This window comes from Chionomys nivalis, chromosome 8 (genome assembly GCF_950005125.1).
Source record: "Chionomys nivalis chromosome 8, mChiNiv1.1, whole genome shotgun sequence".
Taxonomy (NCBI): Eukaryota; Metazoa; Chordata; class Mammalia; order Rodentia; family Cricetidae; genus Chionomys; species Chionomys nivalis.
Genome location: NC_080093.1, coordinates 32,936,812 through 32,953,643, shown reverse-complemented (window position 1 = coordinate 32,953,643; position 16,832 = coordinate 32,936,812). Strand labels below are relative to the sequence as shown.

Sequence of the window (16,832 nt, the reverse complement as noted above, 5' to 3'; positions counted from 1 at the left end):
GTAAGGACAGGCTGTCTGTGGGAAGAATAGCCCTGGGTTCTGTGCTTTGTGCTTTAGCACAAGCACATCCATTCTAGCAGAAGGAGCAGGTGAAATAAAGGAAGTGGTGAGTGCACAGGTTCAGCCGTGGGGACCATGGAAGGGTAGGTGAGAGTCTCCAGGGGTCCTTACTGAGTGGAGGACTGGCTTTGATGCCTTCGAAAATACTGCCCTTTTAGAGAGACCCGAAGGGAAGGGAGAGGATAGCACTTCACAGCTGGGAGCAAGGGTGGTGGTGTGTGTGTGTGTGTATGTGTGTGTGTGTGTTACACAAGAGAGTGAGTTTGCCATGTGGTGCTTTCCTGAAGGTAATTCATTAAGGAGAAAGATAGAAAGTGGGTGTATTTGTCTGTGCAGTGGAAAGTGCTGAAAAGCTTTAAAGGAGACAGACTGTTCTTACATAGATAGTATGGTGGTCACAGTGTGTGTGTGTGTGTGTGTGTGTGTGTGTGAGAGAGAGAGAGAGAGAGAGAGAGAGAGAGAGAGAGAGAGAGAGAGAGAGAGAGAAGGAGAAGATAAATAAAGAAACCAGTTCAGAGCATAGCCCTGCTGGTGACAGTTTTATATTGTAGTGACACCATTTCAGACACTGCCTCTCTGTGACTTTTGATCCTGTCCGATGAATGGATAGGTAAAGTAAGTCAAATTCTCCCAGTCTTAAAATTCTGTATCCAGATGTTGGCACAGCTCTAATCCCAGCACCTGAGAGGTAGAGGCAGATGAATTACAAGTTCAGGATCATTCTGGGCTATGTAGTTGCTAGTTCAAACCCAGCCTGAGCTACATGAAGATTGTCCAAAAAATTTAAAGATTATTAAAATATATATTATATGTAAAACATATATCCCTTGATATAATATATACATATATACTATATCATCCTGAATTGCATGAAATACATATGTGGGGGGGGGGCACCAGGATTATTTGAGTTCTCAAAAAATCATGGACCCTATTTTTAGTTGAGACATTAAAGATGGATTGATCCATTTTTATATTCAGACATGATTAGTTCATGTTTTGTTTGCCCTTCCGCTCATTTTTGCAGCAGTTTTTGGTGTCTTTGTATGGAGAGGAGTGTGCACATGCATGTGTCGTGTGAGTGTGTGTGTGTGTGTGTGCACGCTCAGGTGGTAGAATTAAACCCAGGGTCTCATACATTCTAGGCAATTGCTATCACTGAGCTTTGTCTGGAGCCCTCTGAGTCCTTTTTAGATTACTTGCGAACTGAATGTAGAGTTTCCATCTCTGAACATAGCAAATCACATGTTCCTGTTAACTTGGAGACTTCATACATTGTCTCCTCAACAGTGCACACACCTCTAAGAAGTCTGTGTAGACCCAAGCAGAGTGGAGCAGAGCAGAGTTCCCCCTTTACAAGTCTTGCTGTGTTCATTCTTGGTTCTCATATATTATGAACACATAAAGAACTTTCGGAGCTGTCTCTGTCTTTTCTTTCTTTCCTGGGAATTTTAATCACCTTCAAAATATATATTTCTCTGAGACAGTCTTCCTTGGTAGCCCTGGCTGACCTGGAACTTGCTGTGTTGACCAAGTTCCCCTCAGACTCAAGTGCTGAAGTTAAAGAAATAATGGTATAATAAAGGATTAAAGGTATAATCCAGCTATGGTGTTTTTATTTTGTAGTCGTTACTAACATCCAGCACCAAATTTTAAACCTCTATGTTTGTCCAAATCATGACCCTTGTCTTATTGTTTATTAAAGAAAGAAACACTGTGTTCTCCCGTCTTCCAGCAAGTATTTCTTCTGCTTAGAACAAGCCAGTGTTGTTTCTTATCCTCTGGGGACTGAAGCTTCAGTCTCCCAGGGCAGTTTAGGGTTGGTGATGATAACCAAAGTGCTGCCGACAAGCTTACGAGACTGTGCCACCAGATAGGTGCCCCTTCCTGCCAGTGCCTGACATCCTTATTCCATACCGGTTGTGGCCACTGTGTGACTCCTGGTACTTTTATGATATGGAATTTCCCAAGGCATGTTAGGTTCCTGGTGATTCAGAGGGTCAACACCTTTGTAAGCAATCTTCAGATGGGAAAGTAAGTTCCCATGTGAAGCAGATGACTGAGCGGCCAGTGACATAGCTTTTTCATGTTACTGGTTTCTTCGGTGCCATAGCAGTTTATTAGACAGGCCCAGTATAACTTGTGATAATCTCATTCCGTTTCTAATTTACTTCTGTTAAAATTGGCCAGACTTTTCCATTAAGGAAAGGCCAGGGCTAGCCAGCTAGAAGTATATATCTCAGTGTAAGAGCACCTTCCTGAGAATGAGGAAGCCATGGGCTCCATCAAAAGAAAAGGAAAGAGTAACATGCTTTATCTGAGTGTGGTGACACGTACTTTCCTGTCATAGATACTTGGGGGGCTGAAGCAGGAGGATTGTAGACGTTAGACGGTAAGATGGTTCAGCAAGCAAAGGAACCTAGTGCATAAGACTACATATCTCTCCCTCCCTCCCTCCTTCCCTCCCTTCCTCCCTCCTTCCTCCTCCACGCATGATAATACATGTTTTAAATAAAACAACAGCAACAACAACAGAGGTTGGGGATATAGGCTAGCATCCGGAACCCAGGTTATATCCTCAGTGTTGGGGTGGAGGGAGGGGAAAAATAGGTAGAAAAGCAAACGATAAGCTGGCTGTGATGAAACATATTTATAATCTCAGCACCCAGAGCTGAGGCAGGAGGCTGAGAGGTTAAGCCAAGGAGTGTGTGTGTGTGTGTGTGTGTGTGTGTGTACACGCAACAGTCTGTGATGCCAACGAAAACAATGGTAATATGGTTCCACACCTGATTGGCTAAGCTATGTCACCTGTCTCTATGGAAGTTGGTGTCCCAGCCCCTAGGGTGGCATTTTCACGAGTTCCCTCTATACCTCAGCGGTTGACAGTTTTATGCTGGAGCAGGTAGCTTTAAAGAAACAGAACCTGGCACCAAGCCACCGTACACAGTTCAGGGTAACTTACACACCGTGTTTGTGAACAGCACCCGGCAGCTGTGTCCGCTGCAGCCGGCTGACAAAGGTACTGATGCAGCAGAGGCAAATGAGGCCAACACTGGAGGGGATTGCATTAAGGATGGACCAGAAGATCCCCAACTGCAGGCTTTGGAGCAGTGTCTACCAGCCTGAGGCCAAATTCTGACCCTTGGTCCCTGCTTTACTCAGTGTTTCTCAGTGAAAAGATGACCGTGACTGTAACGGTTGTCACAGCATCTTGAGATGCTTGGCTTCTGTGAATCAAACCTTCAGTTTGAGTGCTAACAGGAGTCATTCAGTCTCTCCCAGACGTAAGGACCATAATGACAGATTCCCTGTCAGCCATCAGCAGGGTTCACACGCCATACTCTCCATGGCTCTCATCCTTTTCTGTGTAGCATAGAGGGCAATTGCCAGGTCTCCTACCGGGGTTCCTCAGCTGTGGTCCCACTGCCAGTTACCTGTGCCCTGTGTGTCTCTAGATCTGCCACTTGCATTTCAAGATGGATAAAACGACTTGTAGGGTCTTCCTTGCAGCTTGCTCTGTAAACATCGTCTCTAAGGTTAATTCTCCATATTTTATATGATGTCATTTGGTTAAAATGAAGGCTGAAAGAAAGGGTGAGCTTCTGTCTGCAGAAACAACTCTCACTTGAGGGGAGCTTTATTCCAAAGGAAGGGAGGAATTAAATCCTTTAGGGGACCCATACAGAATCCCAGTTGGCTTATCCCCGGCACTTTACACTCCTTAGGGCTGTTTCTGAACACTGGTAGTGTAGAGGTCTGCCTTCCATGCATAGGGAACATTGAAACTTCCAGAGAAGGTACTAGTAGAGGAGAAGAAATACCAAGGAATGGCCAGGCATTGGCTTCCGTGACTTCAGCTCACAACCCCACCCTCTGTCTTCTCCTGGCTAATATTAACAGTTGTGTAAATGTAAGGGGATGTGGCCCTGGATGGCCGTTTAAAAATCACTTAAATCCCCAAATCTCATTTCATCACTGATTGGACCATGATTTCTCCTCCTACACCGTGTAACTGGGGAGCATGCCTGTTCACTCTCACTTTTAAAGTTTCTCTCTCTGTGATCTGCCCTAGTCTACCTTTTCCCAGTCATGGTATTTAAAGAGCATCATAGACTTTGTGGAGCTCCGAAAAGAAGGATTAGGAGGTGTGGCCTGCTGGAGGAAGAATGTCACTGGGGGTGGGTGGGCTTTGAGGTTTTCCAAAGCCCACACCTGGCCCCGTGTGTCTCTCTTTCTTGGCCTGCGGACTGAGATGTAGCTCTGGGCTACTGCTTCTGCATCAGGTGTGCTGCTATTGCTCCTTGCCGTGATGACAGTGGGCTGAAACTGTAAGCAAGCCCTCAGTTAAATGCTTTCTTTTCTGAGTTGCCTTGGTCATGGTGTCTTTCAATGGCCACAGAACAGTGGCTAAGACATAATTAAACACAAAGTAAAAGGACAGGGAGTAGAGAGGGCTTGAGATAATTTCCGGTTTGGGCCATCAACTCCCCCGTAATGGAGAGTTGATTATGTTTTATTTTCTTTTTATTTGAGGGGAGGTAAAACTGGAGGTGAGGACGTACACTGGGGTGATATTTGAAACAGTCAAGGCTGTGGTCCAGCGTGCTTGTAATGTATATCCGTCCTCTCATGCGGGCTTAAGAGTGTAGCATTACGGTCCCAAAGGTCAAACGCTTCCTTCCCAAATTTGGTAAGATGAAATGGTTTGCTGTGCCAGCGCGCAAAGCCTGGAGGTCACAGACTATGCTAGGAGAAATAATTATGTGCTGTAATGGGCAATTACTGATAATAGCCTTCCAGGGTGGCAGAAAATACACAACCCCACCTTCTTGGCTGGAACGAACATTGAATAGCACATTAACTTTATAGCGAGCGGAAAGTTCGGCCCTAAAACTGCAGTCCCCACCCCCACTCCCATATAAATAAAATTCTGTCTCTGGGAAAGCGCTGTAGCAGCAGCATTTAAGTCAGAAGCAGAGAGGAAGGGGTGGGGCGGGGGGCGCAGGATTTTGGGAAGGGAAGGATTGGTGAGCCGCGCCCCTCTCCTTTGAATCTGTCACTCAGTCGCGGTCATCCCTGTTCCCGAGAGTGCACAGAAGGTGGTTGCTGCTCTTCCTGGCACCAGATTTATGTTTGCCATTTAAAATAGCCCTGTCATGACTGCCTTGTGGGAGAAGCAGATTGTTCCCGCGCTTCCTGATTATGGCTTTAGGGAGTGGTATCACACTGACTGCATTCAAGGCTACCGTCTGACCTCTGAGAAGGCCAGGAAAAGAGGTCTGTGCTCCGTTCCAAGTTAGGTTGCCTTTGGTAAGCCCTGCAGGTGCAAACCAGTCTCCTATGGCGCCCTAATGAGGAACACTCTGGACAAGGACTTCGGCGGGAGTTGTCTGCTGGCTTTCTGGCTGTGTGACCGAGAGTGCTAAAGCTGTGCTGTGGTCAAGATAACAGTAATAGCGTTTTCAGAACACTTGCTGTGGGCTGGAGCCTGTATATTAGATATGTAAGGACTTGTTAGACAATTATGCCCGTGTCAGGTATAGGTTCTGGGGTGTGAAACAGTCAAGTTACTTGCGTGATGGACAGGTGGCAGGAGATTCCGGATCTATTTCAGCGGTTTGACTCAGTGGGTGCTCTCGCCCTGAGGTTCATTGCCTTCCCATCTGTAGTTGTCACAGTGATCCAGGCTTCAGTTTTAAGCTAGAGGGATTTCATTGCTTAGAGAGCCACCTCATAATTAGACACTGGCCTCTAATTGCTCGAAAAAGAAATGTCTAGAAGACAGAAGTTTTCAAACATTTCAGTTGCAGAACCCTTTAAGTAACCTTAAAGATTGTTGAGGGTCTCGAGAACCTTTGTTTATACGGGTCATATCTGTTGATACCATGCGAAGACTGAAGTTGAGACATTTAAAAGTATCCTAGTTAGCTAAGTGTCCTAGTTAGCTTTCTTGTTTTTTTTTTTTTGTTGTTGTTGTTTTTTGTTTTTTTCGAGACAGGGTTTCTCTGTGGTTTCGGAGCCTGTCCTGGAACTAGCTCTTGTAGACCAGGCTGGTCTCTAACTCACAGAGATCCGCCTGCCTCTGCCTCCCAAGTGCTGGGATTAAAGGCGTGCGCCACCACCGCCCGGCTCCTAGTTAGCTTTCTGTTACTGCAACAGAACACTCTGAGGCAGGGATACTGTCACTGTGATGAAACACCACGACCAAAGCAAGTTGGGGAGGAGAGGATTTATTTGGCTTACCCTTCTACATCCCTGTTCAGCATTGAAGGGAGTCAAGACAGGAACTCAAAACAGGGCAGGAAACTGGAAGTGGGAGCTGATGCAGAGACCATGCAGTGGGGGGGAACTGCTTACTTGTCTTGCTTATCATAACTTGCTCAGCCTGCCTTCTTGTAGAACCAGGACCACCAGTCCAGGGGTGTCCTCACTCACAGTGGCCAGGGTCTTCCAACACTAAGCACTAATTAAGAAAATGCCCTACAGGCTTGCCTATAGCCTGGTCTTGGAGGCATTTTCTTATTTGAGGTCCTGTCCTCTCAGATGACTTCAGCTTGTGTGAAGTTGATGTAAACTTAGCCAACACGGTGACTAAAAGCAGCTTGGGGAGGAAAGGGTTTATTGAGCTTACATGTTCCCATAATGGCAGGCGTTCAAGCAGGAACCTGGAGGAAGGAACTGAAGCAAAGGCTACCGATGGATACTGTTTACCTACACTGCTCTGAACAACCAGACCTGGGGTGGCATTTCCCTTAGTGGACTGGGCCCTTCCACATCAATCAAGACAATGCCCCCCACAGACTTGCCTAAAGCAAGTCTGGTGGTGATAATCCCTCAGTTGAGTTTTCCTCTTTCCAGATGACTCTGGCTTGTATCAAAAAGTCAACAAAGAAAACAAAACCAACAATGACACAGCCCATGAATTGCTAGCATAACTTAAAGTATTTTAATGAAAAAATATCTTCAGAAATTAAGGATGAGAGCATTTACATACATGTCCCAGACTTCCTTTCTGTCTGTCTAAGAAGGTGCAGCCAGGTTTGCATATCTGTTACTGCGGGCTGTTGATTTGACTGAAATAGTGAAGAAAATAATTCAGCATCACAAAGATGAATTGCCCAAAGAGAGAGCTTTTCAGATAGTTGGGACTATTCTTGACCTATACTTGACAAATGATCATTTTCTTGTTTATAAGAGACTGGGTTTCACTATGTGGCTCAAGTTAGTCTAGAACTCACTGTGTAGCCAAGATGCCTCAAACTGGTAATCCTCCTGCCTCAGTTTCCTGAGCTCTGTGATTACAGTACCATTCCGCCTTAGTCTCTGCCCTCCGTTATTCCCATTCTTCCCCTCCCTGCCCGGTGGAGTCTTGAGTTGAACAAAAGCTATGTGAAAGAATATGAAGTAAAATTCAGATTTTTCTCTTGTTCCTTTAATGGAGGGGCCTTCTGTTTCACTTCAGATCTCCTTTGGAGACCAGCATTATGTCACCTATATAACAAAACTTTTTCCCGATGATGAGCATGGCAAGCCAACATCCTGACCCACCATTCAATAACAAGTGGTGGAGTTTCAAAGATACCTTGGTTATCTTGGTTACCTTGGTGACCATCAAAGTAATTGTCATCTGTTCTGAGCATCAGTGTTGCTTGCTGCACAGATCAAAGTTGAGCACAAAGCATGGTTAGGAGGCACTAACTCAATTAGCTCCCTGTAATCCTCATTCTCTCTGAGACATTACATTTCCATAATTTTGAAACTCTTTCATGAAGCTTCATTGCCTCTCTCTACAACTTGTGACCTCAGTGAGCCTTATTTAATCTGCTCAGACCTACCTAGGGCCAAAGATGAACATGGGCTGATCTCTCCTGATACACCTTCTTGCTCCCTGGGTCAGAGTAGCCCCAGGTTAGCTGTAGCTGTTGTCTCTCCATATACTCTACCTGGCTGTTGGGAGAGTTCCTGACTGGGAAAACCATCTGAAAAAGTGTGTGTTACCACTGCTTGGTCTGTAAGGCTGTTTTACTCTATGATCTTCAGGCAAGTTTTATTTATTAAAATACAAATCAAATATCACTACAGACAGCTACATAACCAAGCCCACCCAGCACTCAGGACAGTTTACAAAACTTGGAACTTGGAGTGTACTGCACAGCCATCAGGCAGCTCAACAGGTTGAAGGGTCTCTTTTCCAGGTGCCTCCGTTGGCCTGAGCCTCTTCCACGCAGCTCAGATTGTCTGAGAGTCTTCTTTTCAGTTTAGCTCCAGCTTACTCTGTCAGGGAGGCATCTAGTGAATCTGCTAAATTTCAGGGACTTCCTGAAGCTGTTGTTTACCTTCCTGCTTAAGGAGATTTCCTGTAGAATGTTTCACTCTCCGAGGAAACTGATAAACAACAAGCCTCTCTGTTTAGCCTCCTTCATGGCTTGCATTACTCCATTGTTCCTCAGTGTGGAATCTGATTAATCTGGACATGGGAATGCCTTGCAGAGAATGATTTTTTTTTTTAAAGCAGGTAGCTACTTTGTCTTCTTGTTCCAGTGAGGAAAATCCCAGCTTCACCCTCTAGATCCACAGAATACCATATACAAAGGACAGTGTTAAGCAAACGGGGACCTCTTAGTTCTGAGTTCGTTTTAGTTGGTGAAGGGTAATCTTATGTTTCAGATTTACTCATATTTACTGGTGAAGGTTTTTCCTGACTGGCAACACATAGTAGCATAGAAGTCTACAAAGTATGGGATTACAGATACAAAAAGAAAGACTCCTCTTTTCGTTGTGAATCGAGTACTACAGTTGGTAGTGGGAGGTTTGGTTTCCTTTGTGGTTCTTCTCTTCCTTCACACGCTGAAGTGGGTATAGTTCCAAGTTTGAGTATAGAGGATGCAGAGTTTGGCACTACTGGGAATCACAACAGCAGAGAAGAGAGGGGAAAGCCTGCATCCACCTTAAAATGAATGACTGGCTTAACTACTATTAATATGCCTCATGCCCGAAGACCAGCATCTAACACTCCAAGATCAATAGGGGTGTTTATCATGTATGGGTATTGATCTCTCATGAAGGAGCGAATCATATTTCACATTGCATATGTTAGTACCAGAAAAACAGTAACAGGACTGTGAAGGCTTGTCGGAGAATGAGATGTTCAAAAGGTGCCGTCTGTGAGCCATAGGCCTGCAGATGGACATGTGGATATGATGGTACTTCTGCTACTCTTCTAGCTGGATCTAGTCCTGCTGGGATTCCATGCAAATTAAGACTATATGCCAGCATTCACAACACTCGAGACATCAGATCTGCTGGGTGTGGTATTGTAATCATAGCACTTAGAAACTGGGGCTTCCTTCACATGACAGAAACTCTCAGAGACCATCTTCATCTTGACCGGCTTTGGATTTGTGTGGTTTCTGAGCATGGTTTGACACAGCAATGGCACCCTCTCCCGTCTCTGTCACCTTTGCTTCTGTGGAGCTGCACCTGCTTTCCTCAGTGCCTGCCTTAGCTCCACCCCATTCCCCAGATGTAGCTATTGCTGGGTAGTGATTCCAGGTCTCTGGTGCCAGTCTCTGTGGCTCCCAGGAAGTCTTCCTTACCTTCACTCAGCCCTGTACCTCATGCCCCAGTGTCTAGATTAACCAGAACATGCCCCTGCCTCCCTCTGCCACAGCCAGATTCCTGCTCTTCACCCCTTTCTCTTCAGTCTTGATGTCCCCTCCTTCTCCAGTTCTTTCTGTTTTCATGTCCCACATTTGGGGCCTAATGTGCTCTGTCTGAAATTGTGTTGCTTCCTAGTTGGTCTTTCTTATCTTCTTTACTTTTCCCAAGAATTTCCTTCAGATGGAACTCCGTCCACTAACTCAGAGATCTTCACTGTATCCTATTCCATCCCATCTTGAAACTGGATAAAGGCTTCCTAGCCTGCCTTCCAGCCCAGTCTGTCCCTGCTTTTATTCTGTTCTTCTGCCTGATGTATTTCCTGCCACTCCATCTTCTGCCTTCATCTCTTTGCCCATGTTCTTTTCTCCTCATTTCCCACCTTCTGTTTTACTTACCTCCCAGACCCCATCACTCTGCTAGGCCTTGAACTCAGGGCCTCGCCTCAGCTCTCTCCTTCCTTTTCCAGGGTGTGGCGCAAAGGTTGACTCCGTCTCTAAACTACACGTTAAATCTTCCCTTCCTCTGAACTTCCATAGTAGTTTATGGGTGCTGCGGTTATACTGGTGGCTGTATGATTGGAAGTCCCATTGCTGCTTTTACCCTACACTGCAGGCTCCCTGTAGGTAGTACAGGGGATGCTCCTGCCATTTCAGGGGTTGGCTCATCTCTTAGAGCATTGTGTGAGTGGATGTCCATTGGACTGAGGCCAGAGGCATAGTTCAGTCTCTGATTTAGACAGGATACAGTGGAAACCCTCCTCCATTTCAGCTGAAGAATCAGCAGCTATAGCTTGTCACCCGAATCTCTAGATTCTTGGCGGATCCTGGTGAATGCGACGGGCTGACTAATTACCCTTTGGGGGCTAAATGGAGTCTCTTCTCAATTATGGGAAAAAGCTTTATTGCGACACAGCATTGATTTGGCTGGTCCACCAAAGTTCAAGTAGTGCTAACTGTACTTTTGCAGAACAAGTTGGTCTATTCCAGGTCCATATTCTGGTCCCTACTAAAGAATAGAGTATCCACCATGGAAGGACATAAAGGAAACAGTGTGTGCTCAAACCCAGCCCTTTACTGAGTTCCTGGGGTGACCGTAGGTTTATCATATGGTAAGAATTCATAGACAGGTTAACTGGATTTGATCTCTAGTTTCGTGACATTTGGGTAGGGGTATGTGAGGTACATCAGGCTTTATGTCACTTAATCCACCTCTAAAGTAATTTGGTATTCTTAATGAAAACAACATGGCCAAGGGTCTTTCAGCTGTGCCACCAGCAGGAAGCCAGCCTTGGACCCCTCCCTTTGTGGCTGCCGCGGCTGAAGCGGCAGCAGATGACTGTTCCCTTACATGGCCAGGTTCTTTGCTCGGCTTGAAGGAAATCGTTCAGGAGTAGCTAAGGTTTAGAGGACAAGGTTTGTGAACCCCCCTGCGTTAAATCTTACATCGTTAAATCTTACACCATCTTTTTCTTTCCTCCTTTCTGTTTCAGAGGGACGCATGGTCATCCAGGATATTCCTGCTGTCACCAGCAGAGGGCATGCGGAGAACGCACCGGACCTGGTGTCAGACCCCGCCTACTACAGCAGCTTTTACCAGCCTTCTCTGTTTCCTTACTACAACAATCTGTACAACTACCCGCAGTACTCCATGGCCCTGTCTGCCGAGTCCTCCTCTGGGGAGGTGGGAAATCCCCTTGGGGGATCTCCTGTGAAGAACAGCTTGCGGAGTCTGCCAGCACCTTACGTGCCCACGCAGACTGGAAACCAGTGGCAGGTATGACCCAGAGAATGGGATATGCGAAGCACACACGTATGTAAGATGTCTACGCATGCACACATGTGCCATGCACATGACCCAGAGTTAATGGGATATGCAAAACACACATGCATATAAAATGCACATGCTTGCACACATGTGCCATGCACATGCCCAGATCAGCACACATGTAGTCACAGTATGGAAAGCACATTGGTTTTTCTTTCCATCTGTTGCTAGTGTTATTTAACTCCAGAGTTGACTGCAGGGACTCGGAAGGGAGTATGCATGCATCTGGGCTCCTTTTCAGTTTTAGCTTTTTTCACATTGTCGTTTTGCAGAAATACCCAGCTGGCCAGCATTAGATGTCTCTGTGGTCCCACCTCCTTCAGCCTTCCCCATTTGGGGGCAGCTTAGACTATATTAGGTGCAGCATCCTGGGTGGAAGTCCTCTCTCCGCAAATTTTTACCCTAGGAGAGAAAGGATTATGATGGATGTGTTTGCACAGCTTAAAGGTTTGAAAGGGAATTCCATTGTGTTGGGAAGGCCCAGTAACATACATGGGTGTTTTTTAGAATTGGGTATCAGTCTTTTAGAGCGCACACGCGCGCGCACACACACACACACACGTATTATTAAAATAGTGTTCAGCCATGCTTTCAACATTTGGAGCAAAACAGTGTTTTGCCTCATTGGGGAAAGAGCTTTCCCTGGAGTGGTTCTGTTTCTAAGGGTGAAGCCATTTCCATCAGGTCATTCATTGTGTTAGTACCAGAAGCACTCCGAGGCTCGACTACGGTGTGTACTTACATTCTAGGAGTGTGTAGCTGAGAGGTTAGACTCACACCATCAGGCCGCAGAAGAGGCTGTGATTCTGCAAGAACTGTGCTCACCGTGGCTGTGTGAACATGCCCGAGGCTTTCTCAGCAAGGGTTTGATTTCAGTACAGTGTAACATATATCCAGGAGTTACTGCAAATCTTGGATGCCCTCTTTGCCCCTTATTTTCTTAGCTTTATTGAGGTATAATTGACATATTAGATGCATTCATACTGTACAGTGTGGTGTCCTGACGTGTGTGTACACTGTACATTGCTTATCGCAGTCGGGTTAATGAAGGCACCGCCTGTGTGTGTGCTTGCATTCACCTGAGAGTCGGTCTGTGTTTTTCAGATATGAAGCATTATTGATTATAGCTACCACATTGTGCATTCAACTTCCAGAACTTAAAAATTGAAAGTAAAAACTTTGATGTATGTCTCTCCACTTCTCTAACCCCAAGTCTCTGGAAATCAGCATTTCAAATTTCTGTTTCCTAGAGTTAAGGGAGTTTTCTGTTTTATTTGTTTTTTTGAATGGTCTTTAAGTTTCTTAAGCCCAATTCTAAAACGTTATGACCTGACATTTTCCTCTAAACAAGTCTGTTTCATTCATCCCCCCTTTTTTTGAAGTAAAGGAATTATTAATATTCAAGCCATCCCACTTTAGAGATTCTCTTGCTATGCTCAGGGATCTGACTAGTCCCGTGAACTACAGATTTCTCTTAAGTTTTCCGTACGCTTTACATTTTTGTGTGTGCGTGTATGCATGCATGTTTGCATCTGTGTAGTCAGGTACACATGCACATAGAGTGTGTGTGGGCAGAGGCCAGAGGTTGACCTTGGGTGTCTTTCTCAATCACTCTACACCTTATCCAGTGAGGACAGGTCTCTCTCTCTTGAATGCATGTATTTGGCTAGTATTATCAGCCTTTTTGCTCTTGGGATTTCCTGTCTCTGCTCTTCTGTGAGGGGGCTATGGAAAGGCCACCATGCCTGCCTGACTTTTTTTTACATGGGTCTCCAAGACCCGCTCCTCCTGCTTATACGGTCAGCACTTGTATTGTTTCCTCAGCCCCACACTGTATTTTTTGGAGGGAGACTTAAAACTTGTGGGTGTTAGAATTGAGAGGTATTATGAGGATAATGTGGACTTCCAGACGGACCTCTTCAGACCTTTCTAGCATGGTAGATTTTATGGTTTGGAGAAGGTTTTCAGTTGGCTTCTGTTGACAGCTCTCTTCCTGTGGGGAGAAAGAAACATCTTAAAAAATTTAAAGAAGCCAGGACCTGGTGATGCACTCCTTTAACCCCAGCACTCAGGGCAGAGGCTGGCAGATCTCCCTGTTCAAGGCTAGCCTGGTCTACAGAGCAAGTTCCAGGACAGCTAGGGCTACACAGAGAAACCCTGTCTTGTAAAACAAACAAGATTTAAACAAAGCAGACCTTCTCGCTGGTCCTGCAGAGACCCTGGGATATGAGTTGCTACTGGCCGGTCTGGCTTTTCTGTTAGCCTTTGGTAATAGGGTAGTTGGGTGGGTCTGTGAACCTGATAGGTTAATTGATAAAGCCTGGCGGAAAGACAGCTATCTCTATTTGCATCTTAATCATGTCCTCTAAACCTGTGGTCTCTTCCTTTTGTCAGAACCCCTGTGACAGCTGTTAGTTCCTGACAGAGTGACTTAGCCCTGCCTCTCTTTTCTGCCAAGGACCAGCAGTTCAACCTGGTGATGGGGCCACTCGCCAGGAGCATCTTGCTGGGGCCTGGCAGGTCCCTCCTGTTGTGCCCTAGGTGACACTACCCTTCCCCTCATGCAGAAGGGGGAAGGAATCTGCTGTGAGAAGCTTCACTTAGACACACATACAAGCCAACCAGAGTGGGAGGGGAAACTCTTGAATGCTTACTTCCTCTCTAGGTCTCGGGGGACGGCATCCTGGAATCCCAGAGCATGCGCCCCTGTGAACACCAACACGCATGCTGAGAAAGGCTTTAATGGCTTCTGGTCTGTCTCCAGCCTGCAGAGATTTGTGGCCCAATCATGGATTCTTGTCCTGTTCTGAAACAGGAATAACATTTGTGACACTGGAACAAACTCACGATGAATGGCTGCTTCCGCTGACCAGCAGCTCAATTTCGCTTCTGCATTTAATTGCCTGCAAAAGCTGTTTATTGCCTTGTGCACTCCTCCACGGCAACATTATCTCTTAAATAAACATGTTGTACCTGGTTGACAAGGGAGAGGTGCATATCAAGTGAGCAGAAATAAATATGGGAGGACTCAGAGCCCCGCCTGAGATCTCCTTCAGGCTCGCAGCTGGCGCTCTTTTGTTGGCTGTTTCCAAACTTGTGCCACCAGACGTCTGGGTTCACGGTCCCACCGCAGTCAGGGCGTGGTTAGATGACAGCCTTAGGGGTTGCATTCCTCTGGTGGTTACTTTGGTCTCAGTCTGAGTCATCCCAAGGTAATGGTTGTCCACTGACAGCTATGCATCTCACTGGAATTCATGTATGTGTTAAATAAACATGCACCGGGGGCTGCTGCACACTAGGATTGACTGCCAAATGAAGTAGGTAGAAAAGCACAGCGGGGTAACCGCAGTTAACAATAGTTCATGTATTTTTAAAACATAGCTAGAAGAGACATGTTGGCTAGATATGCTAATGACCCTAATATGGTCCTTGCACGTTGTGTCTATATATGGAAAAAACATGAAGAAATGGTGGGAATAGCCTTTATAGCCCTTGGTTTGAACCGAGATGCAGGCAGGAAGGGAAACAAATTCTGGCATATGACACTTGGTTTAAAAAGATGCCTAACGTGGGTGTTCCTAGGATGATGCTCCAGCCCTCTCAGCTTGCTGAGAGCCAGAAGACCAGGCTGGTGTTTTCAAAAGCTTTCTGTGACTGTTTGCCTGCTTCCACATATATATTCTTCACCCCGTATACCAACAGCCTGAGCAGGCCCTTGGCTTCATGCTAACTCCTCTTCTAGTGTAGCTTAGCTCTGGTACAACCATGTTAACGTATGGTGGAAAGAAGTGAGTTTCCAAGCACAGGCTGAGTGGACATAGCCGGACCCCTACCTCCTCCACCACAATGCGGTGTCTTTCTCACAGGAAGTGTGGCTGTGTGAAGGCACATCTTAGATCCACTCTAGTTCACAGGAAAAGTTAGAATTAGTAATCCTTAAATCATTTAATGTGTGTTGTCTGTTTTTATTTATTATTCTTAATATATTTATACATCAGCCTATTAATATATAACAAATATACATTGTTTCTAATATATTTATCAATATATTGTGTATAATATATTAATCTGTTAACATAAAATATTAATATATGTATGGATGGAGAAAGAAAGGATCTCTCTGTGGCCCTGAGTGTCCTAAAACTCTCTATGTAGACCAGGTTGGCCTTTAACTCACAGAGATATGTCTGCCTCTGCCTCCAGGTGCTGGGATTAAAGGAGTAAGCCACCAAGCCTGGCTTTTGTTTATGTTTCCAAGGACAGAGTGTCCCTATATAACCCAGGCTGCCCTTGAACTTAGATGTCCACCCTCCTGTCTTAGCTTTTTAAGTGTTAGGGTTACAGATATGTAAAAAGAGACTCTCGGATACTCTCTTTTTTTTTGGGGGGGGGATACTCTTGAATTTAAAAATGATAATAGCAGGGAGAAGACAGGAGAATGTAAGGCCCTTTTCCTGGGCAGGGAAAGTTGGTCCAACTTCTGGGAGGAGCCTGACCAGGTCATTTCATCTCAGACAAGCATCCTTTGTACAGTCTTGCTGCTTAGGAGCTGTCTGCCCATCCTGTGGCCCACACGGTCACCAGCAGGTTCGACTTGTCCCACTTTCTTTTCTAGAATCCATTTCTTTTCCTAGAATCCAGTGGTCATATCGGTGACTTTTCTGTTGCTGTGATAAGATGCCATGTTCAAAGCAATTCAGAAAAGGAAGCGTTTAATTGGCTTATGGCTCTAGAAGGCTATAGTCCATGATGGTAGAGCCGAGGCGTGGTGGCAGGAACAGAGGAGAACTCCTGTCTCGAACCACAAGCAGGAGGCAGAGAGCTAAGCATGGCATTGGTCTTTTGGGATCCTAAAGCCTGCCACCCCCCCCCCCCCGTGACATTCTCCCTCCAGCAAGGCCACCCCTCCTAATCCTCCACAAACAGCCACCAACTGGAGACCGAGTGTCCAGATGCCCAGGATTTATGGGGGACATCTCATTGGAGCCTCCACATCTACTGTCTGATTGGTGGTGGACACTGGCTTTTTTTTTTTTTGTCATAGAGAAGCTGGCAGCATTAACACGCTATCAAGGGAATTTATAAGGATATGTGCAGTTTTAGGGGTCTTCGAGCTAACCACCATAATTTGGTTTCTTAAAGATTAAACACAGAGACTGATGCCTGAAGGATTTATTTTAATTCATGTTCCATTGCTGTCATGTGTATTTATTTTATATCTTACGTATTCATTAATTCTAGTAATCTTATAGTTGCTTATTTTTTTTGCCTTCTAGTAGGCAGTCATG

General features: G+C 45.6%; 1 protein-coding gene across 1 annotated transcript in view; it reads left to right on the top strand.

The window, feature by feature from the left end:
• The window catches only part of Dmrt1 (doublesex and mab-3 related transcription factor 1), an 86,161-nt gene that overhangs the window by 26,863 nt on the left and 42,466 nt on the right, over nucleotides 1–16,832 (top strand). The window contains exon 3 of the mRNA XM_057779876.1: nucleotides 11,210–11,493. Within this exon, the coding sequence (XP_057635859.1) occupies nucleotides 11,210–11,493 (284 nt within the window). The remainder of the gene's footprint in view (nucleotides 1–11,209; nucleotides 11,494–16,832) is intronic.